This window comes from Poecilia formosa, unplaced genomic scaffold (assembly GCF_000485575.1).
Source record: "Poecilia formosa unplaced genomic scaffold, Poecilia_formosa-5.1.2 Scaffold4, whole genome shotgun sequence".
NCBI classification, from domain to species: domain Eukaryota; kingdom Metazoa; phylum Chordata; class Actinopteri; order Cyprinodontiformes; family Poeciliidae; genus Poecilia; species Poecilia formosa.
In genome coordinates this window covers 973,328-998,643 of record NW_006799943.1, presented here as the reverse complement: position 1 = coordinate 998,643, position 25,316 = coordinate 973,328, and the positions used below count along the sequence as shown (strand labels likewise).

Sequence of the window (25,316 nt, the reverse complement as noted above, 5' to 3'; positions counted from 1 at the left end):
CGTTTCCCTTAAAGACTTCTCTGTTTTGTTTGTGGATCTGTCGATGACCTCCATTCGGAATTGACCAATCAAAGAAAAGTAGGTTACGCTCGCTCATGCGCAGTTGGGCCAGAGTAATTTGTTGATATCCTATTCACTAGTATTCATTTAGACATTCGTATTCTATAGTCAGCTTTATCCACAGCGCGGGAGTTTAATTTACAGCAGGAAGCAGAGCTAAGATAAATGTTTTCTATATGAGGGGCTGATGGAAGACGCACGGGATTTGGTGAGTGACTTTGAGACATGTTTGGGCCTGAGTTAGCGCTCCTCCTTTGTTGTTATCGGTTACGCTAGCAAGCTAATGCTTCTGACAGCGTTATTTATTTGAAAGCGCTCATAAAAGCTTTGTGGTATAACCAAAATGATAGAGATTGACCTTAACTTTACACACAAATGTATGCGTTTTATTTTAACGCAATAAAAACTGCTTCTATGGCGAAGTAAAATTAAGAAAAAACGATTTCCGCTAGCTAGTTGTGCTAGTGCTTCTCGACAGAACTAGCATAACAGGCTAGTTTCAAAGTTCCTCTTATTTTTGTTTATTTTCTTTTTTTTTTTCTTAAATGTTGCAGTCTTCTGTTTTGTTCATGCATATTTTTATTTAGACTCTAATTGATGGCAGGAACATTTCCCCAGCATATTTGTATGTCTCAGTGGGCTCAAATTCCACCTGTAATAAACTGAAGAGGAAGTAGGGATGTTTTGATGGCACTAAATGCTTGAAATTTGTTCAGGTGTTTGGAATCGACTGGCGAAGAATGTGAGCTTTCAAAACATCTTTTAAAATAGAACAAGTTATCAGGATTTTTGTGATTAGTAGGAATGACTAAACATGCAGAATAGACAAGTGTAGTTTTATTTTTAGTCTTGAAAGCTTGATTAAATTATTTGGTCACTATTAAAGTATATCATATTGTCTACTTAAAATGTAAAGATATTTTTTATCATTTTAATGACGTAAAGTCGATGTTGTTTTTTAAATATTCTTTTGAATTTTAAACTCTTATTCACCATGAACAGCAGAATCAGAACTTGAAACTTTTACAACCGGATCCTGCAACCTTTACAGTCCAAAAAGCAATTTTTGACCTCTGTCTAGTTATTTTAAATATCGCGTTTAGATCTGCAAATGTTTCATCACTATTTAGAAAGTATCACTATTTTATTGCTAGTTTTAGATTTAAAAATTTTAAATAAAAACAACAAAAAAAAGAAACAAAAAAACGTTTGGCCAAAGTGGATGGATATGTGTTCTTCCATGGCATGTTACTTGTGCAAAATGTTAGACATAGTTTTAAATCTAATGCTAAGGTAAATATCTAAAATAACATTCCTGATCTTGTGTCATTCTACATAAAAACTGAAACATTTGTCATAATATCTATATTTAAAATAATTTGTTGGTTTCTTATATATATATTTTTTATATCCAAACATAAACACATTGCTCAACATTTTCCCAATTACTTATCTACACAGTAATGGCGCCCTTTTTTCGAAGCTCCCTTGCTCATTTGCCATTTCCTGCTTTTGTGGTGTTTGTCCACAGAACTGTTCGAACTGAGCATCTATCTGTTTATCCCGCTGGAGAGCTGTCAATTGAGTTATTTTCTGTACTTGAAGTTTGCTGTATGGAAATGCACTTACATGTCTGGTGAATATACAGGAACATTTCAGCAAATTATTCCAGTGACATGAATAACTTTTGAAAATAACCTTTAAGAAGGAATTAAACACACATTTCACTAAGACCACATTTCTGTATTAATAGTGGGGTTTTTTATTGGTCTGATGTAATATTCTAATCTTCAATGTTTTAACTGTAAGCAGAAAACATCAGTCTGTGTGGAATTAACCTATATAATGTGTCACCTGGTCATAGTTACTTAAAATAAATTCATTTCCAATAATAATTGAGATGCATCTATATATAGGAATCAGACCCCCATTTCTCCCCCCAGAAGTAATATGGTTTAATCCAGAGTCAATACAATATTCAATTAAATTACACAAGAGATTTAATCATTTTTGACACTTTTTTTCTTGTATACTAAATGTATACTAGTAGGTTGGTTAATAAAATACACATAGTAAAACGACAGATTGGCAACACCTGGGTATGAAATGAGGGCCTGACTTGGTGGAACTGTGAATTGACCCACTGTTTGTCCCTGTCCAGTTGCCATCAGTGCCACAGCCTTAGAGAAGGTTTGGTTTAGCAGGTTGATTAGTCTTTACCTGCTCCTTGTCCGAAAAGTACAAACCTAAAAATTAAACTACATTATTTTTAAAACTGCTCAAACTAAACATTTACATAAATATCTCTTTTTAACCTTCATTGCCAATTTCCTGTTTTTGTGAAATGCACTAATAGTTATTTCTATGTTACTCCATATTTATTTTCTCTTAATGAGAACAGAACCATATGAATATTAATTCGCTGCACCTGCTTCACTTGAAAAACTTGAACTGTGGTTATCAGGAACAACCATGTTGTCAGTTTGTTTTTGGCTCTTGCAGTCCAATGGATATAGATATGGGTGTTTTATAAATTTATTCCATTGCTGCAACTGACATGCTTTAATAATAGGTTCACATGTGCATCAAAATGTGTTTGGTATGACTTAGTTATCACAGAATTTAGCAAACAGTTTTATTTTTGTTGTATTTTCAATTGATGTCATTGATGCCTCTTGGAAACTCAGCTTTAAATTTGGGAATTATTTTTAATTATTTGATCCAAGTAATTAAAAATCGTTATTCAGAGATTCCCTTTCAGAGAAGGGAATCTCTGAATTTTTACGGCAATAAATATACTTCCTACTCCACCAGGTATTTTTATGCAAATATGTGTTCACACATCCTCAGTCGACTTTAAAATCCATGACCTTTCTGTATTTTGATTGAAGGTAATCATTCAACAATGGTGCATTACAAATTATACAACTAATGGTGGGCCTGTTTTACGGCTCGTGATGTATGTGTGATATTTGTGTAGTCGTTTTTTTCCTCTGATTTTTGCCATTTTCCTGTCAAGGCTGAGCGCACTGCACGTTCAGAGCGGAAGCGCCGGGACTCATTCGGGATGTTTGATGGCTACGACAGCTGCAGCGAGGAGTCCACCAGCAGCTCCAGCTCAGAGGACAGTGAGGATGACGTTGTGCGCTCCATCCCAGCCAGCCTGCCCATCATCAAGAACAATGGACAAGTCTACACCTACCCTGATGGCAAAGCTGGAATGGGTCAGTACATACCATCTGCTTCCTTTGCCTTCTGTTGGAGGATCTTGACAAAACATGATGTTGAAATGGCACTTCTAGACGGGGATCACTTGGATGGTTTACTTCTTTTCTTAAGCATTTATTGTTTTGAGTTAGAATTATTTTAGTTCTCTCTCTTTAAAACCATGAAAGTGTCCATAACGGTTCCACAGTTTGGCGTAACTGAAGTGGGAACAAACAGCTTTGTTTCCATGGTGTCCATGGACATTTCTCCTGTCAGGGTGAATGAGTAGTTCCAGCTACTCATTCACATTTGGTCTGAGATTTGCATTATAAACAGGGATGCCTTAGTTTTTATACTCATCTGCTTGGTCTAAGCAATTGCAATGGCAGTTATTAGTTTTTGTATATATTACTTTGAGGTATGTTTTCAACTTTCCCACTCGAATTAAACGTTTGTGTAATCTATTTTGTGATCTCTCCAGCTACATGTGAGATGTGTGGAATGGTTGGTGTTCGAGACGCTTTTTATTCCAAAACCAAGCGCTTCTGCAGCGTTTCCTGCTCCAGGAGTTATTCCTCAAATTCAAAAAAAGCTAGCATTCTCGCACGACTTCAGGTAAATCATCTAGATTAGGAGCTCGCCAAATCCTGGTATTTCAATCCACTGACGCTGATGCCTGGCTCGTTTCGTCCCACAAGGGCAAGCCTCCGACAAAGAAGGCTAAAGTCTTGCAGAAACAGCCTCTTATGGCAAAGTTGGCAGCTTATGCCCAGTACCAAGCAAGCCAACAGAACCAAGCCAAGTCTAAATCTGGTAAGTCAGCAAACAGCATTGATTGTATTTGATGAGTGTATGAGTTGTATCCTGACCTTCACCTTCTCTGGACCTTCCTAGTCGTTCCTCCAGAGAGCTTCGACTGGGGAAGGTATATCTGCAGCAGTAACACGGTGGGAGCTCCCGTCAGCTGTTTTAAGCATGTAAGTTACAACTGAATATCAACTGCAGAGCCATGAGCTAAACTCTCTTGACTGAATATTGTTGTGCTGATTTCTGTGTAACATCAGGCCCCTATGGGGACATGCTGGGGAGACATAGAGGAAGGAGTGAGGATTGAAGTGCCCAACTCTGACACCAACCTCTCCACTAAGGTCTACTGGATTGCAGAAATTATAAAGCTAGCAGGTAAGACTGTCAGAAAATTAGATGGTTCCAGGGAACAAGCTCGTTTCTGTGCAAATGATTTGTCAGGATATAGGAAAAAAAAGATTCCAATAAAATTTTTTGTCATTTTCTAATGACTAGATAGGTAATTAGATAATTTCTCTAGTATGTGGAGGAGGTGGATAGATGGTGCAAGAAGATGGAGCTTGTCAGTATTTTATAAAGAAAAAAAGTTGACTCTACATTAGAGATGCAAATCTTTCAGCATCTTTCAATTCAGAAATGATTTTTAACTCGGAAACCAGTTTTTCTTTTCAAATGGTCTACAGATTCTGTTTAAATTATATTACTGACAAGAAGAAAAGACAGTGTACAGAAATAGAACATTTATATAAAATATTCCATAAGGTTTATTAAATATGGAATTAATTATATGTTCTGCAATTAAATTCATTCATTTTATTTTAAAAACTGGATATGATTTAATAAGATATTTCGTATTCCTGGACTGAAGCACATTATGAGTGAATTTCAACTGTTACCAACTTCACCAATCGAACTCAGTGGGTGGGATTAGAATTGAGTCCCTGGTTTCTGATTGGCTGCTTCAAACAGCAAGTCAAGGCAACTTCTTCCACATTTGCTTTGACTCTGTCATAAATAATGTATTTAATTGTTAATTTGACACTCTTCACTCTCATTATTAAACTAATTAATTAGTTAAATTGTCAAGTTGAAAAAAGGAAATAAATAGAAGACATTGGGTTTTTTTAAAGCTGTTTTTTCCTGACTGTTTTATAAAAATGAAATGTTTTTTTTTTTACAGGGACACAGTAAATAATGTAGAAAATGAATCTAGTGGTTAAACTTAAATTCCATTTGTTTCCCTGTTAAAGCAGAGGGTTTTGTTCTGTGGCTCTGCAGGGTTCAAGGCACTGCTGAGGTATGAGGGCTTTGACAACGACACCAGCAAAGACTTCTGGTGTAACCTGTGCATCCCTGAGGTGCATCCAGTAGGCTGGTGCGCCTCCAGCAACAAACCACTCGTACCTCCAAAAAGTGAGCATTGCTCCTCACTCGTTCAGAGTTTGATCTTGAAGCTGCCAAGTCTCCTTCTCGTTGGTGCTAACCGCTGCTGTGACATCTGTCACCTCTCACCTCCAGGCATACAGCATAAATACTCTAACTGGAAACCCATTCTTGTGAAGCGTCTCACTGGAGCCAAAACACTGCCAATGGACTTTACTGCCAAGGTGAAACACGCAGCTTCCCACGGCTACAGCCCAGCTTTGCCGAATGCTTCCTTAAATCAACCGCTAACTCCATGCAGAACATTTCTGGTTGTCTTCCCAACTTTAGGTCCGTGAAAACATGCAATTCCCATTTAAGAAGCTGATGCGGGTGGAGGTGGTGGATAAGAACTACCTGTGCCGGACACGGGTGGCTCTGGTGGAGCAGGTGATTGGAGGACGCCTCAGGCTGGTCTATGAGGACGACGGCCTGGATGACTTCTGGTGCCACATGTACAGCCCTCTGATCCACAACATCGGCTGGTCACGCAGCATCGGACACCGCTTCAAACGATCTGGTAGGAGGTGAAAATGTCTCACACACTTTGCACTCCAGTCCATTCTGAGACTGGGCCATGTAGATAAATGTACTGGGTCATCTGTCCAAATCCTTGATTTCTGGTGTATAAAATCCAGCTGTTAGTCATGCAGACTGCTTCTATACACATTGGGTTGTTCTCAGGAACAACCCAATGAGTTCACTGGAGTACCTCAGTGAACTCCAGCGGTACCATGATAGGATGAACCTGAGCATTAAGTCCAGTGATTAAAGTTCCTCACTACTAAATATTCCAGTGGTTGGAGCAGGAGGCTGCAGTCCTCCACCTGGCCGTCCTGAGTTCGTTCCCCCCCATCCTTGGTATCTTTGTCCTCTGATTGGCTGCTAGATGCTGAGCGCAAACACCATGACTGAATTATGAATATATCTCATGTAACTGTTTACATCCATGGCTGCCATGATTTTTACTGACTTGCCTCATGAACAGGCTTATTCACATGTGTTTTTAATTTAATTTCTTATTTGATGGAAGCGCTGCAATTGTGAAAGTTTTGACACTAACAGAATATCAGCAAAGATTTTCTCACTCTTGCAATGGAAGCGGAGCTACTGACAGGACTAGTTGAATTCATTCTTTTTGCTGATGTAGCACTTTTGTTTCCTCAGATGTCACAAAGAAAGCTGAAGGACAGGTCGATGCCCCCGCACAACTCTTTCAGAAGGTAAGAATGTCTGACCTTCCAGTGGTGCAGGACGTGCGTCATGAAGTGTGATGAGGCGTCTCCTTAAATCAGGAGTTCTGTTTAAATTAATAGTTTAAATGTTTTTTCACTCTACGCGGCTCCATCTGGGCTCAGATTGAGATGTGAGATCTAGAACTCAAAGAAGATGAAACGCATCTCTGCAGCAGCAGTGCACCTGTTGAACTCTGACCTGTCCTTCAGACCGTTTCACTCCATGTCAGTTTCAGAAACTCTAACCCTGAACAATAACGCTTAACCTGCTAATTGCACTTTTAAGATGTTTTCTGTGTGGTTACATGTCTGTGCTCGTATGTACTGCTGCTGCTCTCTGGATCTTTTAGTTGCCCCTCAAACAAATAAAGTTTACCTTTAAAAATGATCTGAAATCATTTCTAACTTTATGTACAATTGTAAATCTGATACACTTTGACCTTCCTGGGATTTACATTGTTTATGACAACCAACATTAAAACTGTCTGTTCTTCCTTAATAGAGAATGTAATGTTCCATTTATTAAGCAATCCAGCCTTTATTGAAATGTGTCTGTTCTATCAATATTATCATCCCAGGTAAAAGACGTTGACCAGAGTGAGGAATGGTTCAAAGATGGGATGAAATTAGAAGCTATAGATCCCCTCAACCTCTCTGCTATCTGTGTAGCCACGGTAAAAAAGGTGAGCGTGGTCATTGGACGTGATGTGGATGAACAAAGCAGCTGATTTTGTTTCCATATTTTGATCACCTTCGAGAGGCAGCCTGACTGATGTGTTGCTCTGCAGGTGCTGGCAGATGGTTACCTCATGATTGGTATCGATGGCTCTGAGGCCATCGATGGATCAGACTGGTTCTGCTACCACGCCATGTCTCCCTCCATCTTCCCTGTCGGCTTTTGTGAAATCAACAACATTGAACTCACGCCTCCAAAAGGTACACTTCTGTTTCTCGGCCCACTTCAGGTTTAACCAATGGAGCTTTATGTTTCAGAAGCTCCATTCAGAAATCACTTCAAGACAGAGTCTAAGTGGCTTTTTGCCCCTGACTTATCAGTAGAAGTGGTTACAGTTCTGCATTAGTTGATATGTAAGCTGGGCCCAGCTGGCTTCATATGTAGGGACAGATGATGTGTGTGAGACCAGCCAGCAGCAAGATTTAAAACCCTAAACACAGTCATAGAGACTGTTTGATAGAATTTGCTGACCAAAAAGAGGAACACTGCATCCAACTTAGATTGTGTGTGTAGAGTCGACCCGCTCTGACAGCTTTATTTCTGAAAACTCACAGCTGTGTGGAATATTAACATCTCTACTTGTTGTTTCTCAATGACCAGGGGGAGTTCAGAGCTCTTTAGGTTTATAAGGCTACAGCAGGGCTTAATGCTCAATTTAAACTTTTTTGTGCTGCAGTTTGTTTATTTTTGCATGGTCGTTCGTATTATTAAATACGAACGTAATGAGACTTTACATCCCCAAAGCGACCTGCATGTGCAGAAGAAGATTGTAGACGTCACACAGCAGCGCTCTCTTTACAGGACGCCACCGTCAACTTGGTTATTCAGAGCCGTCAACATTGTCACAGGATCATAGCAACACAAAGGGAAGTTGGTTAAAACAAAGTGCAACTGTTAGCGATCAGTTTTTTTTTGACTGCGGTGAAAAAACCGGATTTGGTTCGTGTTTTCCTGCTGTGTGAATGTAGCCTAACAGATGTGAGGTTCTGATTGGATGTTTTGTTCGCTTGGCTGTTCTTCAGGGTACACTAAGCTGCCATTTAAATGGTTTGACTACCTCAGAGAAACAGGCTCAATAGCTGCACCTGTCAAACTTTTTAACAAGGTAAGATTTACTGGCCTTCTTTATCCTCTGGAGTTAGAAGTGACCCCTTGATTCAGTTCCTTTCCCTGCCTTGGAGTGTTTATACCGCCTCTACCATGCGGCTTACAGGAGGTTCCCAATCACGGTTTCCGGATAGGCATGAAGCTGGAAGCTGTAGACTTGATGGAGCCACGGCTGGTGTGTGTTGCTACGGTGACGAGAATTGTGCACCGGCTGCTAAGGATCCACTTTGATGGCTGGGAAGACGAGTATGACCAGTGGGTGGACTGTGAGTCACCAGACCTCTACCCAGTGGGCTGGTGTCAGCTGACAGGCTACCAGCTCCAACCACCTGCCTCACAAAGTAAGAACCTCAGCAGCCCACTTCCCTCATCCTGCTCTTTCTGCACCTGGATCCAGGTTATCTGCTTCATATGCACATACACATGATGGCACATCAAAGAGTCAGGCAGTCAGCAGGTCTGCTGATGATTCAGTCAGATGGATTCCATCATTTCTCTGACATCAGCAGGGTTCAGATCCTTCTGATTCTTCACATTCCTGTGACATCGTTTCGGCTCCAGAGCTCAACAATATGAAAGAAGGAATGAGACTCAGTAACGTGGGATGATGCCAAAACAGCATCAACCTACAGAAATCCTGAACAATAAGACCTCTCTAAAGTAAAGAGACTTACTTGTACACCTTTACCAGTTCATGAATACTGCCAGGCGTTAATGTGATTGCACTGTCCAGAGATTTTGCGTTGTTGCACGAGTTATTTCAGAACATGGTGACTGCTGTAGGTTCAGTCAGATCCAGAAAGGATGAAATATGACCAACATGTCAGAGAGATTCACATACCCACGTAACATCCGGCTCTCCACTGATCAATACAGACTTGTGTGTCTGTAAAACTATCACTGCAGATAATATCTGTATAATATAATCTGCCAGCAGAATGAACTGTGTTAACCCTCTGTGGGATTGTTTTTTTACCACAATCCCTTCAGGTAACTAAAGGGCTGCCACAAATGCTTACTTTTTTCTAATTATCAATTATTCCTTTAAAAAAACAACAAAAAAAACTTATTTATATATTTTTAATAAATGTTTTTAAAACGATCTCACAAAATAAAATCTAGGTTAAAATTTTGCATTTAAAGGTGTAAATTATTTGTTGACGTATTAGCTGTGACATGACAAATGTAAATGTTTTTATTTATACTTTAATTAACATGTTACTTAATTACATGAATTTTGATGGATAAAAGTTAAATCACATTGTCTGCTTTTACATGCAGACGTTCAGAACAGAACCTTTGTGTTGTGTTTCTGTTAAATCCACAAATCTGATGCACAAGCGACGTCTGCAAACAGCTTTGCCCAATTGAAGTTCACTTCTGCTTCTAAAAATGATCTGATTGGATGTTGGAAAAGGCTATTGTGCTAAAAGAAGCTATTCAATCCTGATTTTAAAAAAATGTTCAAGTTTTTGTGTGTTTGTTTTTTCCCCACATCCTAATTTGTGTCCTTTATTGATGCCATGAACTTGAGTTTTGATCTGTGCTTTCAGGTAACAGAGACACGCCTCTGTCTGTGCCCAAGCAGAAGAAGAAGACCCCTCAGTACAAAGGACAGAAGAAAAGTCAGTATGCTTTCCTGCTTGGTGTTTTTCCTCTTCCTCTGTCTTTCCTCTTCCTCTGCCCGTCACTCGCTACTTTGGTGCTGGAAACTCATGTAAAATGTTTTCATTGGACCCATCGTGTCACATTGCACAGCACAGGGAAAAGACGAAAGCAGCATTTGTTCCAGTTGATAGTTGAGAAAACTCTTGGAAGCAGAAAGGATTGTGTCAGACCTTTCAGTTTGTGTTAACATCACCCAAACCACTGTGCTAATGTGAACAACTAGTGGACAGTGGTAAACTCAGATTAGTGGTCAGGGTGTTGAAAAGTTTCTTTCAAGTCACAGGGGATGTTGCTGCCCTGGGGGGCTTCCTTTGAAGATATGGCTTCCAGGATGTGAAGGTCACCTGTGTGTGGACAGCTGCAGTGGTGGAGGCTTTCAAACTGAACAAGGCTGTTAAGGACTGGTTATCTCGAGGAACTCCTGAAACAGCAGATGGGTTCCTGGCAGCAAGAAGCGCTGGTGGATCTAATGTAGTTACAGTAAGTGTGGGAGGAAAACGAAGAGGCTGGGTTGAAATAATTTTGTTTGCCCTCAAGAAATATCGACTCAGAAAGGGAAAATAGGGAGGAAAGTGAGTCCATCACCAGGGGACAGTGGTGGACGCTGAAGGCGCTACGTTTTTGCAGTGTTGTGGTTGATAATGTGGCATTGAGGTCTGGGGCCGATTCCACTCTAAAAAAGTCTGTTCCAGTCGTTGATGACTCCCAGCCTCTGTGAGAAGGTTTACTCCCTAGTGTTGGTCGGGAGGTTCTGACCTTCAGGAGGAGCCGTGTGGCTTTCACCCTCGTCAACAAACTGTGGAACAGATCTACACCATGGTGGATGTTTGGCAGATCTGTGGGTCTGAAGAAGGTTCTGGTTCATCTGTGCAGCATGTTGTGGAGGTGCTGCTGGAGCGCCGAGGTCTGTTGATGCCTCACAAGAGGCGACTGTGGCTCTGTGGGAAGAGTAGTCATCTTGTGATTGGAAGGTTGTAGGTTCAGTTCCAGCTTCCTCCTGCCTCATGTCGATGTGCCCTTAGGCACATCGACATGAGGCCCTTGGGCACTTAACCCCAAATTGCCTACCGATCTGTGTATCGGTGTATAAATGTGTATTAAAAAAAACGGTCAAAATGATTGGAAAAGCGCTATATAAGTTCAGTCCATTTACCATTTACAAGAGCTGTTGCTGCTGATGATGATTATGATCCTGATGACGATGTTTTTGCTGGTCAAAATTATTTTTTTTTTAAGTATTTTTCCCAATTAGTCAACAAGGTCACAAGACGACCTTGTCATCTTTCTAAAATAGTTAGAAAGCTGACTATTTTAGCTTTTTAAAATGGTCAGGAAATAGTTGGGGATAAGTGCAACATAAGTAATTATCTAGTCATTGTTTTCAGATGAGACCGTTTTTATCTGGAGAATTGCACTCAAATTTTATTGTGCAATGTTTCATTGTTACAATGGCAACAAAGATTGTATTGCATTTTTCATGTTGACCTTTTTTACATGTAGAGTTTTAAAGAGAAAAAAGAATTGAAGCTGTTTTGGATTAAAGCTGCAACATAAAATAAAAAGGTGCAACACCTTCAGAGCACAATTGGAACTTTCTAAATGAACAGATGGTAATGTGTACTCAGGACAAATGTCTTCCTGTTGCTGTTAGTCCAGAAAGTGGTTCTGGTTTTATTTCTTCATCTTTTTGGTTAATTATGCAGCATTCAGACTGTGGGTGAGGCATTGCTAAAAATATACAAATATGTAAATAAAAATAAAAAAACAATCCCAGTTCCAGTCAAATGCAGTGACTGTAAATAGTGACACAGAGAGAGGCTGAAGCTTTGTGAAGGAGAATCCAGCGTAAAGCTGCTGGTTTAATATCACTGAGACATTTTAGATGTCAACTGAAGTCCATACAGACGTGTACGTTATGGATGGATGACATGAAAGCAACGACTTTGAAGTTTCTACTGAATCAGGGTAGAAATTGTTTTTTAGAATCATACTGCTGATGTTTATGCAAGTTTATTCTTTGTATCCATGGAAACAAACTGGAATTGAAAATTTTTATAAAAAAATGAAATTAACTGTAATGAATTAAATTCAGAGGAATGATCATTTTTGCAATAGCATCCCATCATACTGATGTCTGAAACTCAGTGTTGGAGCCGCTTTTGACTTTGCTTAGTGGTCCCTGCTGTTCACATACGAGCTACATTTTGCACTAAATGTCTCAGAAAAAAAAATAAATTTAGGGAAAATAAACTGACTAAACAGTTGGAGGCTGTCGCTCATGTCTCAGTGCACCACCTGCTGGGCTTCCTTCATGAGCCTCTACTTCAGAGTTCTGTGCAGCTACCTTGAATCTTCTGTCGTGATGCGCTGTGATTGTTTTCCTGAATTTGCTGGGTGTTTCAGTCAGTGTGTAACTCTGGAACGTCATCATGACAATGTGCAGTAACAGGTACCTGTGCTGTGGGCTTGGACTTTACATCTTCCAGAGTTTCCTATCCTCTGAGTCCTTTTTCAAATTAAGAATACCATTGAATATATTTCAGGTACAGAGTTTCCCCCAGAAAACCTGCGGAACCCGATGTAGGGGCGCTAGAGCCAATGGCCCACTGGGTCTTTATGTTAAAAAATGTTCAGTTAAAAAAAAATCTGAGATGCATGAGCAGGCCTGGGTAGACAGGTGCCTGAGGCTGCAGCCATCATGGGAAGAGCTACCCTTTCATTTGATGAGAATAAATGTATGAGGAGAGTTTGATGTTCAAATGAGACGAATGTTCAGCTGTTTGGCCAAAAGTGATGAGAAGAAAGTTTAGAGGAGTAAAATAAGATCAAATCTAAATACACTAAAATTAATGACAAGACTGGTGGTGGGATTGTGTGCTGTTTCTGTGTGAACTCCTGCTTTCCTCTGTTGTTTTTCCCTCCTTTTTCTTTGGCTGAAGGAGGAAAAAAAAACTTCTGCACACGAGAGAGGAGATTTGGGAGGTGTTTATTGCTATGCAAGTATGGGTGCGTGTGCTTATGTGTGTGTTTGTAAGAAAGTCTGTGAACACTGTCCCAGATAGTTGCCCTCTACCCCCCCAAGCATTGTTCTTGATAAGTGGGCACGTTGGTCAGCCAGCCTCTGTGGAGCGTTGGGTCAGGTCCACAGAAATCATGGGGAAGGGAACCAGCAGCAGATAGCCTAGAGGTTTATATAACATCCAGGAGAATTTGAGATAGCCAGCCTTCCCAGGCTGACACAGAGAGCCAGTTCAGAGGACGGTTGTTTGGTCAGGCTGACTCCATTTGTTTTTCCGTCTTGGATGTTGGAAAAGCCTATTGTTGTGCTAAAAGAAGCTATTCAATCCTGATTTTAAAAAAGCTCTCACTGAAACAGCCCATCCGTCTGTTCATATACGCGCGCGCGCGCACACACACACATATATGTTTGCGTGGCTATCTACAGCCTAAGCCTTGCCCTTATCCTAACCCTAACCAAAACTCAATTCACACCTTAGTCCTAAATCTAAGCTCTGACCCAAAAACAGTGTTTCCCCTGGGCCCACGTACCTCGAGAGTGAAAATTCTCAAACTTGAGGGGACCAGGCTTCGATCCCCACAAGGGGAAACACTGTTTTCCCCTTGCCTTGTGGGTCCCCACAACATAGTATGTATCAGGAAAATGGTCCCCACAAGGTATTACAAACAAACCCGTGCACACACACCAGCCAGGCAGCCTAACTATGACCAGGTCAGCTGCCAAGATGGTCCATACCCAGTTCAGTGTGCCAACTGTAACCCTAAATTATTTTGTCTTGACTGCTACTGGTGTATAAACAAGCCTATGCAAAACAAACACTTAGTTTGGTGGGGAGGCAAATAAAGCCTGGTGGCCCGCCAGGCTGATGATACACTGAGGGAAACCCTGAGGTAGTTCATAGTGGGCAGGATTTAAATATAGACTCTGCAAATATCACACACTGGAAGCAAAAGGTGCAAGGGAGGGAGAAAGGAGTAGGACAGAAGGGTGCAAGGAAGGACAGAGAATGCAAAAGTAGAAGGGACATGAATGGTGGCAGTGAGAGCAGCTCACCAGGGGCTTATTCAGATGGGAGAGTGGATGAACGTCTCAGCAGTGCTTCGTTGAAGGTCGCATCCTGAGCTCTAACCTTTTACTTTCCTTCTTGGTTCATGACTGAACTGCTCAACTGAGCCCTGTGTGCAATAAGCCCCTGGTAGCTGACCCCAGTCTGGTTGGTGTTTAGAGAGGAAGATTCCGGTTGGTCGACGGGCCTTCAGTCAGTCAGGCAGGAGGAGGAGCAGCTTCTCAGGAGACGAAGAGCAGAGCCCGCCCATTTACTGTATCCAGGGGCCCGCTCGGCCCCGAGCACACCTGCACCCCATCCACAAATCAGGTAATGGCACACTACTGACTACATGAGATGGGCCAGGAGCCCCAGAGGCTCGGGAGGCGGGGCCTCTGTGTGGAGACACAGGCAGCTGCTGCTGCATGTCTCTGGTTGGACCCGTCGCTGGTCCCTTTAAGAAAACCTTTTACTTCTTTTTTACATGATGTTCTCAGTGTTTGACCTCCAGGGGGCAGGTGGAGCGCCTGCACTGCAAAAACACTAAATCTTACCAAGTATTTTTGGTCAAGTTTCTAGTGCAAATGTTTTAGTACACTTGAAGTAAGTCAAAACTATTTTACAAGTATCTTTTCCAAAAGATACAAGAGCTTGTTTTAAGTCAATAATTCCTTAATATTGACGAAAAAGTACTAGATCCCTTAGCAGATTATTTGACTTATGAAAAAAATGTCTTGTTATAAGTGAAATAATCCACCAGTGGAACTAGTACATTTTCATCAATATTAAGGAGTTATTGACTTAAACAAGCTCCTGGATCTTGCTGAAAAGTTACCTGTAAATTATTTTTCTTATTTCAAGTGTACTAAGATATTTGCACTAGAAACTTGACCAAAAATACTTGGTAAGATTTAGTGTTTTTGCAGTGAGCTGCATGTGCAGCAGCATGTGTCTGATCCCTGCTCTCTCTGCAGAGTCTCTGCTGCGGATGAAGGAGGACCCGGCCGACGGGGACGAGTTCACCTTCACCCAGGGAACCTCGGACCAAGAGAGCAACGGCTCGGGCAGCTACTACATCAAACAGGAGCCATGAGGGGGCCCCCGACAGGAAGCAGACGGGGCCCCAGCAGGAAGAGACAAAATGGATCTGGAAGCCTATCGGACCGGCTCCAGGATTACTGAGAAACCCAAACGGGAACATGTCTGAGCTGCTGCTGCCCCGCAGCTGTGGGTACCAGAGCTCTGGGCTCCAACCGACCCGACCCACAGACTCACTGAGCAGCTGTCACTGAGCCAGGGCTTCAGTTGTTGTTGCTTCGGTTGGTTTTTGGTTTTTGGCAGACGACAGAGACCTTTCCTTTGGAGCAGTACGGAGAGGCGGGGTTTGGTTTGTTTATAGTACTTGAAGATTTGATTTTCTACTATTTTTGGGGTTGTTCTGTTTTTTTGTGTTGTTTTGTTGCATTAACTTCTTCAGTGGCTGTGTGGGAAATGTAACTTGTTGTTCCTTAATTTTTAAAAAAATTTTTTTTTTACTCGGAGGTCTGTGGAATCCAGGTTCCAGATGTACATAAAACAGATTAGTAGAGGTCCAGTGCAGCTCAGCATTACTCTTCAGCTTTTTGTGTTTCCAGCTCAGCGTTGTTCCACAGAGCGCAGCGTGTAAATCTCTTCCAGCTTGTAGATTTCTGATCAAAGTTTAGCCAGTTTCAGTCCCAGCAGCTTCCCCTCAATAAAACCTCTTCCTTTCATTCGTAAGACAAACGCTGGTTTCCCATGACAACCAGCTTGTGGGTAGGACGTCAACAAAGGCTGAGGGAAACTTTTTGGTGGAAGATCCCCAAAATGTTCAGAATCCCCAAAAACCCTTCAGCTCATTCCATTGTGTTTCCAATGTGTTGTTGCCAACTCTGCATGATGTTTCCATGGGAACAGGCTGTCAGCCGCCCTCCCTCAGTCTGATGCTGACGGTCTTAGTAGCGGCAGCAGTGTGATCAGACCGGAACGGAACGTGTTTGGGGGGGAGCTGCGCTGCTCCTGTGGAGTCGGCTCATTTACTGTTTATTTACTGATTAAACACTGAATGCGCTCTACTGAGGAACCTTTCCGCTCAGGCCGGAACGATCCCGCAGCCCTCTAAAGAAGCTGTTTTCATTATGATCATTATTAATATCTGGGTAATATTTAGTGTTTTGTTTTGTTTTTTTCTGTGCTCCTGTGTGTGAGATCTGAGCCACAGAACGATATGATGCACTGCTTCCCCTGCAGTCCAGGCCACAGGCAGGAACACACAGAGCTCCACTTCCACATTCATACAGTCTACACAGATATATAAATATAAATATATATATACATAGTAAGATGGGACTTGTTGGGTTGTTTAAGCTAGACCTTAGCAGCTGTTTATCTTCTACCTCGTGATGCTGACAGCTAACAGATCAACCACAGGATGAGTTGGATGATGGCAGCCATATGCAAACACATCCTGATCCCTTAGTGATCCACACCAAACACATCCATTCCTTCTCCTGCACACCAGGTCGTCTCATGTCAACGTTATGCAATACCAGAGCTTATATTGTTTGGTTATATGAAATAAAATGTATCCCAGCTGGAGCCTCTCAGATCATTATAGAGATGTAAGGAATAGATTGTCTTAACAGAAGCTTCTAACTGTGATTATTCAGGGGTTTCCAAGTAATCGGCGCCGGATGGAGATGCAGGGCAGATGGTAGAAGGTCCAGACGTAGGCTCAGAGTCACTTCTCAGGATGTGTTCCTTTAGCTGCAGCTGTAGCTGCAGTTTTGGACCAGGGTGGTGGTGGCGGGTGGGGGAGGAAGGGTTCAGGATCTGCAGGGTTTTGGGAACTTAAATCGTTTTCATATTCACTATTCTTCTCTGGAGCCAAAGCAGTGAACCGATGCGTCAGCCCCTCCACTGTCAGTTAATCTAAGTCAAATTCTCTTTCTGCTAAATCTAACTGACTAGAATTCAGTTCTTTTTTTCAGTTACAGCTATGTTAGCAGTAGGGTGCACCGATTGCAGTTTTCTGGTCGATCATGGATATTTAAGAAGCCTGACTTGTTGAGTCAGTTTTTGGCATAAATACCAATTTCAAATTATTTTTTGTCTCTTTTCTGGAAAGTAGCTCAGTTAGCAACAGTGTGGTGTTGCTAACTGAGCATGTGCAGACATGACCTGTGCAGAGGATGAAGTTGACAGTGGCTCACTTTCAGATTTTGGTCGTAGTTATGATCCATTTGTCATGTAGTTATGAATGAAGGGCAGGTCTGAGCCATCGGTGCACCTGCACTTAGCAACTTTTACTCTTTTTGTCATTAGTGTGGACAATATTTGACTTCTGTGATCTAAATGTTATTCAGATAGAAGAGCATGTTTGTGAATTTGAGGGAGAAGCAACATCATCAAATCTGGTTCGACACAATCACAACCTAATGACTGTTAATCACATTTAAGATGAACTTTAGAACCAAGACAAGCTTGGAGTTTGTTTACTGAACCTTTCTCTGTTTTTAGTTAAGAAAAAAAAAAACGCACAACCAGATGCAATGACCCATCTACACTTTCAGCAATAATTTAAAGAGGTTGTAATGATTCCAAATGATTTTATGGTTTAATATTTATTAAAGGAGATCACCTCCTTTAAGACTTGTGATAACAGAATGCGCTGGAGTCACGGTTGGATTTGGTTAGGAAACTTTCTGCCTCAGGTCTGCCGACCCTGGAGGATCTGTGGTTTCCTGATGCAGCTCATGTGAAACAGCTTTTAAATGAGCAATAAAAGAAAAGAGTGTGAATCGCTGCACGTTGGTTCTGTTTGAGGTAGGATGAAAGCATTAATGTTTTGGTCCCAAAAGCTGCTGCTGCTAAAGTAGGAGGAGAAAAGAACATCACTGTTAGATCTAGGAAATGATTCTTGTAGATAAGTCAACGCTCCGGTCTTAGCCCGACCCTGCTGTTCATGGTCAGCCGTGCAGGACGACGACGTGGAAGTGATGATTTTGAACTCATTTGCATAAGGTTTTGTACAGACGTGCTGAGCTGCAGCCCCCCTGCTCCCTCCCGGACACACCGTCCCTGTCCAGGGTTCTAGATGTTGTTGGTCGTCCTCCAGTCGGTGTCTGTGGTCAAGAGCATCTGGAAGTCCAACCCCACCAAAAACTGACAACTGTTTTTGGAAATGGGAAGCTCAGGCCTGCTTTTCTGCAGTTTAAAGGTTTCATTAAAATGTTTTGAAATTAGAAGCTAAATTTTGCCCAAGAAAGTCAACTGCAATGACTTTTTGACAGATTTCTACAGAACCGGTAACGACTAACTGTTTATAGGTGATTGACTCTCTCTTGGTGTTGATGGGTTTCCCTTGAACTCGTCCCTGGTGGTCCTCCCTGCCCCACTCCCCCTCCAGATACTAACACGGGTCTTTTGTATGTAATAGCCCTCAAATAAAATCATGATATAGTGGTGCTATATATAAATATATATAAATAAATATATATTTATATTTGATAAGAATGACATATTGTCTTGTTACTGTCAGAAGATAATTGTGTGTTCAGATTATGGTTTATGGGGTAAAAAAAAAATCTATTTTGGATACAAATTTAAATTTAGTTGGGTAAATTTGTGCTGTGATAAATAAAGCTTTGATAGACTTTGTAAATAAAGCCAACTGTTTGGACCAACTATAATGAAAGGTTTTCTTTGTTTTCCTTGTGTTACAAACTGTTTTCCGCATGGCTGTGAAAGTTTATCTGGTGGTTTTTGTAAAATCGGACTTTTACACTGAATAAAGAGCTTATGACGTCCGACGCTCAGAAATCCTTTTTCTCAGAAAGTTGAAGGAAATAATTTTCTTCACACAACAAAAAAACACAAGTCCTTTACCAATGAACCATTTAATTCTCAGATATAATCGAAACAAACAAATCTGTCTGAATATACACTTTCAAATCTACAACATGTACATTGACTGTCCTTATGGAAGCACCTCAGTTCATGCAGAACAACCAAACAGTAAAAATACAGAAGTTTTCTTCTGTTTTTGTTTTTACGTTAAAAACATTTCGAATTTCGAATAAACTTCTTTCACAAAAACTCCTGCTGACTTTCAGTAAAATGGAAAAGTTTCCAGCTACCAATAATTAGTTTTGCTTTCTATTTTTTATCAAGACAAAAAGTATGAAAACTTTTCAGAAAGCCTGTATAATATATGTAAAATAACTGATGAGTTCAGTGAAACCCCTGATCTCAGTGTGACCAGTAGTGACCATCAGAGGAAGACGACCAGCACACACCAGGCTGCTTGGCTTCAGGCTTTTATTTAAGTCTCACAGTTCTGTCAGTGTTTTTAAAACCTCTGCAAGAAATCCAACATATAGTTATGGCAAGATTTACAAATAAAATGATCAAATTCAAGCTTACAGCATTCTGTCACATTCCAACAAGGTCAGGAGCTTTGTGTGTGTGTTTTTGTATTTGTGACACTTATTTTAAAGACTAACTCTTTAAAGTTAGTATTGTTTTGTCTGCTCTGAAGACTGTAATGGAGCGATCTGCTCTCAGGTTGATGCTCCGGTCCATCGTGTGGTCGTGACCCCAGTGTGACCGGGCCGGCTTTCCCAGATTCACATCCTTATGAAATCGTTTTGCTTTTCATTGAGGCACTGATTTTGGAATTCATCGTTCTTTTTTGTCTACAGAATAGCGTCAGAAACAGCAGCGAAGTCAGACCGTTTCCACTAGGCTGGTTTGGTTGAAAGAGATCACCAAGGATATAGATGTTTATCGATTTGGCGCTCTAACTAATAATCAAACATTTTTAGATTATTATAGGACCAGAACCTCTGAATGCTTTTTAGCCAATTCAGATATTAAATCTCTGCAACATAAAATTGACTTCTATAAGTTGAGATCCTTCAGCTGAGATTTAAGATTAAAACTAGAGCAACTGAGGCATAAAATGCATCTAGAAGAATCTGGAAATTCAGCACAAACATCCATCAGCAAAGAGCAAAGTCATAATGTAGAAGATTTGGCTGAATGTAGGTATGAATAAAACAACTCAATCTGGATCCAAACGCAGCAGAGAGAAAAGCTTGTGGATCAGGATGTTTTTCGAGGTAGTGACAGCCTCGTTTATATGAAACCCCAATGTTAACATAAAGCAGTAAAAAAATACATAAAATTTAGGTTTTATGGCAAGTTGTCACTTCCAATGCAAGGTTTGGGTGTTTTCAACCACCAACAGATTCCTACGTTTCAGAACATTCAGCAACAGCTGCAGGAAACAGTTCACAACAAACTGGACTGGACATGCAGACAGCAGAAGTTCTCATGTGGTTGAAGAACAAAGAATTATGGGATTGAACTGGCTCGATTCGGACTCTAAAGTTGGAAAAACTGGACTGGAAACTCTAACCTGTGAGGCTGGAAAGATTTTCACACTGACCCAAACTCAAAATCAACATGGCTGCAACACTACTGCAATAGTGACAGCTGCAGTAATAAATGGTTGCCGTTGCACCATAAAGTCTGTGGCAAATCTGTTAGCGCACATTATGCCCATGCTCCTTTAATGTCGTAATGGCTAATAGCGGCTAGCAGTTAGCCGGTTACTGAGCTAAACGGAACAAATCCCACTGGGTTTCTGATGAATAACTGGAATACAAAAAACCCAAAATAATACATTTTTTAATCAGAATTTTTTAAATCATAAAATTTCATCTCTTTATCAATAATTACTAAAAAGTATAAATTTAAATACCGTTGTTTGCTGAAATGTTATTTGGCATGCTCATCTTTCTGATTGGCTGCCAGTCAAATTTATGAAGCTGCTTTGTTCCTCAAGCCAGTATAGCAACCACGAAATGAACAAGAAATGTCAGATGTAACAGGTATGTTTAAAAATATATATATATTATTTTAAAGAAAATTTTGTTTGGATCTTCTACAATTGTCATATACACATATCTACATATCTATATGTTTATACATATGTATGTATATGTATCAAACCCATTGTGTGGCAGAACATGGGGACTGCATGCACCAAACACTCTGACATGCTGCAGACGGACACCCTGGGACAGACAGACACGAAGGACACCCTGGGACAGACGGAGACCCTGGGACAGACGGACACATAGGGACAAACAAAATGATCTCCAACATTTTATTTTCACTGTAAGTGGTTGTTTAACAGCAGTAGTGAGAACTTTAACCAGTAGCTGGGTTCATGGCATTGTGTTGCTGAACTGTGCTGGTGCATGCTGGTCAGCTCAGGTGACCATGATGATCTCAAGTGAAGCCAGTGATTGGCAGAGGAGGTCTCCGGGGAAACCGTTCATATCATGTTTGTAAAGAAGTCAACTAAAAATCCAAGACATGAAATAAAAGCTATTGAGAAAATAAAAGTTATTGAGAAATAGTTCAGGATTTATACTAAATATTCTCCAATTCCTTAGATTACCATTTTTCTCCACAGCTTATTTTAGGCCATTTCTCTGACATTTTTGCACACATTGGGGCTCCATAGTTTCAGCCGTTTTTGTTTTTTTTTGTTGCTTTTTTTTTTTAGCCCTACATTTACATTTAAAAAAGGGTAAAAAAAAAAAAAAGAAAAAAAAAGGACGCCATGTTTTTGTGAAGAATGATGAACTATGATACACAGTGATGAGGTGAATGTCAGCTGCAGCGCTCTACGTGATGTGGAGCATTCCTGGAGAACATGCACATGGATCCTGGTGGTGGAGAACGGAGCGGAACCTGGGAAAAAACAGTAAACATGTCCAACAGCGTTCCTCATGCCTCTACAACCACACTGAGGCGCCGCAGGTCCGGCCCCAGCCCCGGCCCCGGCCCTGGCTCGCCCAGCTGCAGCAGCAGCAGTTCAACCAGCGCCACTGTCCACCATGATACCTGCTCCTCCCTGGAGGGGGAGCAGAGGGGCTGCTGCTGGTTTCTGGAGGGAAGCCGCCCAGAGCTGCCAGAACATCTTCATCCTCTGAGGAGGGGGAGGGGGTGGTTGGAGGAAGGGCTTTAGAAAGGTGAGTTCATCCCAAGTTTGGTTTCAAACTGCAGCTTCTGTCTCTTCTGGTACCGAACCCGTTCCCTGTAGAAAGCAGAGAGAGAAATGAGCTGCCGTGATGGAGGTGAGCAGAACCCTGCGATTTTTTTGTTTTTGAGAAAACCATGCATGGTTAGAAAACAAAATAAAAAAAATAAAAACAACTGTTTTACAGGATTTTATAAACATATGCTATTTCTGTTTTTAAACAAAAGCGGGATATTAAACCTTGTTTTCAGATTTTTTTTTTTTTACAGTATTTTGTCTGACTTCATGTCGCTAACAGACACTTTTCCATTGCTGCTGCTGTTTAAATCAAAATGTTTTACTTGAATCCTAGAGGGAAACTAAACGTTGCTAAGCCCTTCCGCTCTGTCTTTGTATTCCAGCCGTTTTTTTTTTTGTTTTTTTTGGTTTTTATGTATCCACATCTCCGTTAGCCCTTCATTTCCAAATCCACCTCTTCTGCACATGCTGCGTTTACTGGGCCGTGTCTACGCTCTGGTTCTGGTGTCAACGTACCGTATCTCATGCAGCTTCACCACTTCGTTGACCAGCACTACCAGCAGCGGGGACAGGGAGGCCAGCAGCCACACCTCCAGGGGAATGTTAGCCAAGCTGAAGGTCAGAGGGCTGCTCTGGTCCCTCCACAGCTGGTAGTCCACCGTGGCCTGAACGCCCTGGCCCAGCAGTCTGGTGACACATGAGCAGGTTAGGAACTGATGTCAAGAGGAACTGTGTATGTGCTGGACATGAGGAGGAGGACTTACACCACGGGCACAGTGAGGCACCACCAGGTGTTGTTGAAGGGAGTCTTCCTCCACAGAGGCTGGGAGCGATGGACGTAGCTGAGGGAGATGACCACTGAAAGCAACAGCAACACTCTAAATGCACAAAGAACACCAGCCAGGCTGCCCCCTTGTGCAGTGGTGGGCATTTATTGTATCGCTTAGCATTTTTATCGCGATAAATTCCTAATGATAAAAATTTGGATTTATTGTCACAATAAACCAATCTAAATTAGTTTGAAACCCCATAAAACTGTCCGCATTGCTGGAATTTTTAGTTTTAGTATTTTCTCCACTGTTTGCATTTAATCATATTATCAAATGTACTGATATTTATTGAACAGTTACTGTGTGGAGCTTTGTGATACAAATCACTTTGTTATGTGACTGGTGACCTAAAGCAGCTGATCAGTAATGCTGACATTTTTTCAGGAGCATCATTTAAGTTTTTGTCTGACTGCTGTGCCATGCAGTAAAAAAGAAGTAATAAATTGTTGTTATTGTCACTTTCATTATTATCACAATAATATCACTAAATATGGTGGAAAAACTTTGCGTCCATGTCGCCCCACCTGTGTGAAGCACCAGAAAACCAGCCAATAGCTTTTGGGTCAGCAGCAGGCCGTTGGACAGATCACCAAACCACACCAGAGGCTGTGGTGATGAGCTGCAAACACACACACACACACACACGCACACGCACACACACACGCACACACACATAGAAGTCAGATATGTTTGATATTTCCTGTTTATTACTGATCCATCTCTTGTTACATACCTGGCTGTGAAGATGGAGCTGCACTTGATTATGGAGTCGTTACTCAGGGTGAGGTTGGTGCCAGCAGGGCACACAGTCTGCAGGGTGAAGCCGAACACCAGCAGGTACACACACACTGAGAGACCAAACTTTAAGAAGAAACAGCCCAGGAAGTAGTTCTGAGTCTGGAAGGACAGGAGAAGAAGAAAACAGTCAGGCTCATTGGGAAACAATCTGGAAACTTTTTGTGTAGGAAAAACTTTTACAAGAGTTTTGATGGAATGAGATGTTTCTGTCAAACCAAAGCATGCTTGTTGCTTTTTTATTCAGTCAGATTAAAACCAGTTCCAGCACTGCCTCTGCCCTCAACTCATTTCTATTCAGATACTTTATTATTATTAACAGGAAATGAGGAATTGTAACTCCCATTATCCAGATTTCTTCAACGAGTTGTTAATGCTGGCAGCTGTGGACATGAAGGATCTCCTGTAGCAGTCTGTATTACAACCAGGGGTGAAAGTAGGCGGGTACTTAAAAATATCTTAAAAGTAAAATTAAATGTAACTTACAAACATTTGCTGCTGCTGTTGTAAATTGTGACAAGAAATTTTGCCTGCTTGGAGAAGAGCTATAAAGAAATAATTTTGGTTTAATAATTTTACACGTTAGCATAAACATAGAATAAAGAATGATCCCAAGAAAATGATGCTGCCGCTCCACATTTGATGGGTTGTAAACGACCCAGTTGAACACATTTGTTCTGTACAGTGTGGAAACGTAAACAATAGACAGAACGTAATGTCTTCCAGCTTTTTCTGTGTAACTGAGAGCTTGATACCAACAGGAGCACAGCGTCAGCAGCCCACATAGCTGATAGCCGGGAAAGAGATAAAGAGTCCATTTCTAAACTGTAAACTGGTTACGAGTCTGTTGGTTTTTCACTTTTCTTGTATTTTAACTATTAAACCAACTGGTAAACAAATGTTTATATCTGTTTTTAAAAGAATAGTAGCTTCTCTCTTATGTCTCCATCAGATGAGCAGCATTAGCAGCTTTTGGTGACATTATTATTAATAAAAATTAGATTGTTTTTGAATACGATGCAGGATTTAAAATGAACTGATGAAGATGGTCTATGTGTCTAGTCTGGCCTGGGAGAGATGTCTGTGGTTCCCTTCTGGACCTGTTTCCCCATCAACCCGATGTGGAAGACTATGTTCAGAATTTAGATCTCACTGCATCTCGCGGTGCCAAAACTGGAGCCAGTGGGCTGAAGGAAATACAGCTCCATTTTGAAGTAATTCAAGAGATGCACAGCTTTTATCGCTTCGCAAAAATTTCATCAGCACAGAAACTCCAAAGCACACAAAGAAGGA

The 25,316-nt window shown here is 41.1% G+C and overlaps 2 protein-coding genes across 5 annotated transcripts in view; one reads left to right on the top strand and one right to left on the bottom strand.

Moving 5' to 3' along the window:
- The first annotated feature begins 79 nt into the window (after positions 1-79).
- Positions 80-19,133, top strand: mbtd1 (mbt domain containing 1). 2 transcript variants are annotated; one of them, XM_007558738.2, is made up of 17 exons: positions 80-268; positions 3,080-3,284; positions 3,749-3,882; positions 3,966-4,080; positions 4,162-4,244; positions 4,332-4,449; positions 5,353-5,487; positions 5,593-5,681; positions 5,788-6,016; positions 6,664-6,719; positions 7,310-7,414; positions 7,520-7,667; positions 8,490-8,572; positions 8,681-8,915; positions 10,128-10,199; positions 14,487-14,636; positions 15,281-19,133. In XM_007558738.2, exons 1-17 carry the CDS (start codon positions 248-250, stop codon positions 15,397-15,399), a joined length of 2,097 nt encoding a protein of 698 aa, XP_007558800.1. In that variant the 5' UTR covers positions 80-247; the 3' UTR covers positions 15,400-19,133. The 2 variants fall into 2 exon arrangements, with proteins under 2 accessions (XP_007558800.1, XP_007558808.1); XM_007558746.2 differs by lacking the exon at positions 14,487-14,636 and having other exon boundaries at positions 15,281-19,130.
- A 2,351-nt stretch (positions 19,134-21,484) lies between these two features.
- Positions 21,485-25,316, bottom strand: part of tmem94 (transmembrane protein 94) — a 28,835-nt gene continuing 25,003 nt past the window's right edge. For all 3 annotated transcript variants that reach the window (XM_007558708.2, XM_007558726.2, XM_007558716.2), the window contains 5 exons: positions 23,962-24,125; positions 23,753-23,847; positions 23,163-23,256; positions 22,915-23,085; positions 21,485-22,437 (listed from right to left, as the gene is read on the bottom strand). In XM_007558708.2, the coding sequence (XP_007558770.1) occupies positions 22,365-22,437; positions 22,915-23,085; positions 23,163-23,256; positions 23,753-23,847; positions 23,962-24,125 (597 nt within the window). In that variant the 3' untranslated portion in view covers positions 21,485-22,364. The remainder of the gene's footprint in view (positions 22,438-22,914; positions 23,086-23,162; positions 23,257-23,752; positions 23,848-23,961; positions 24,126-25,316) is intronic.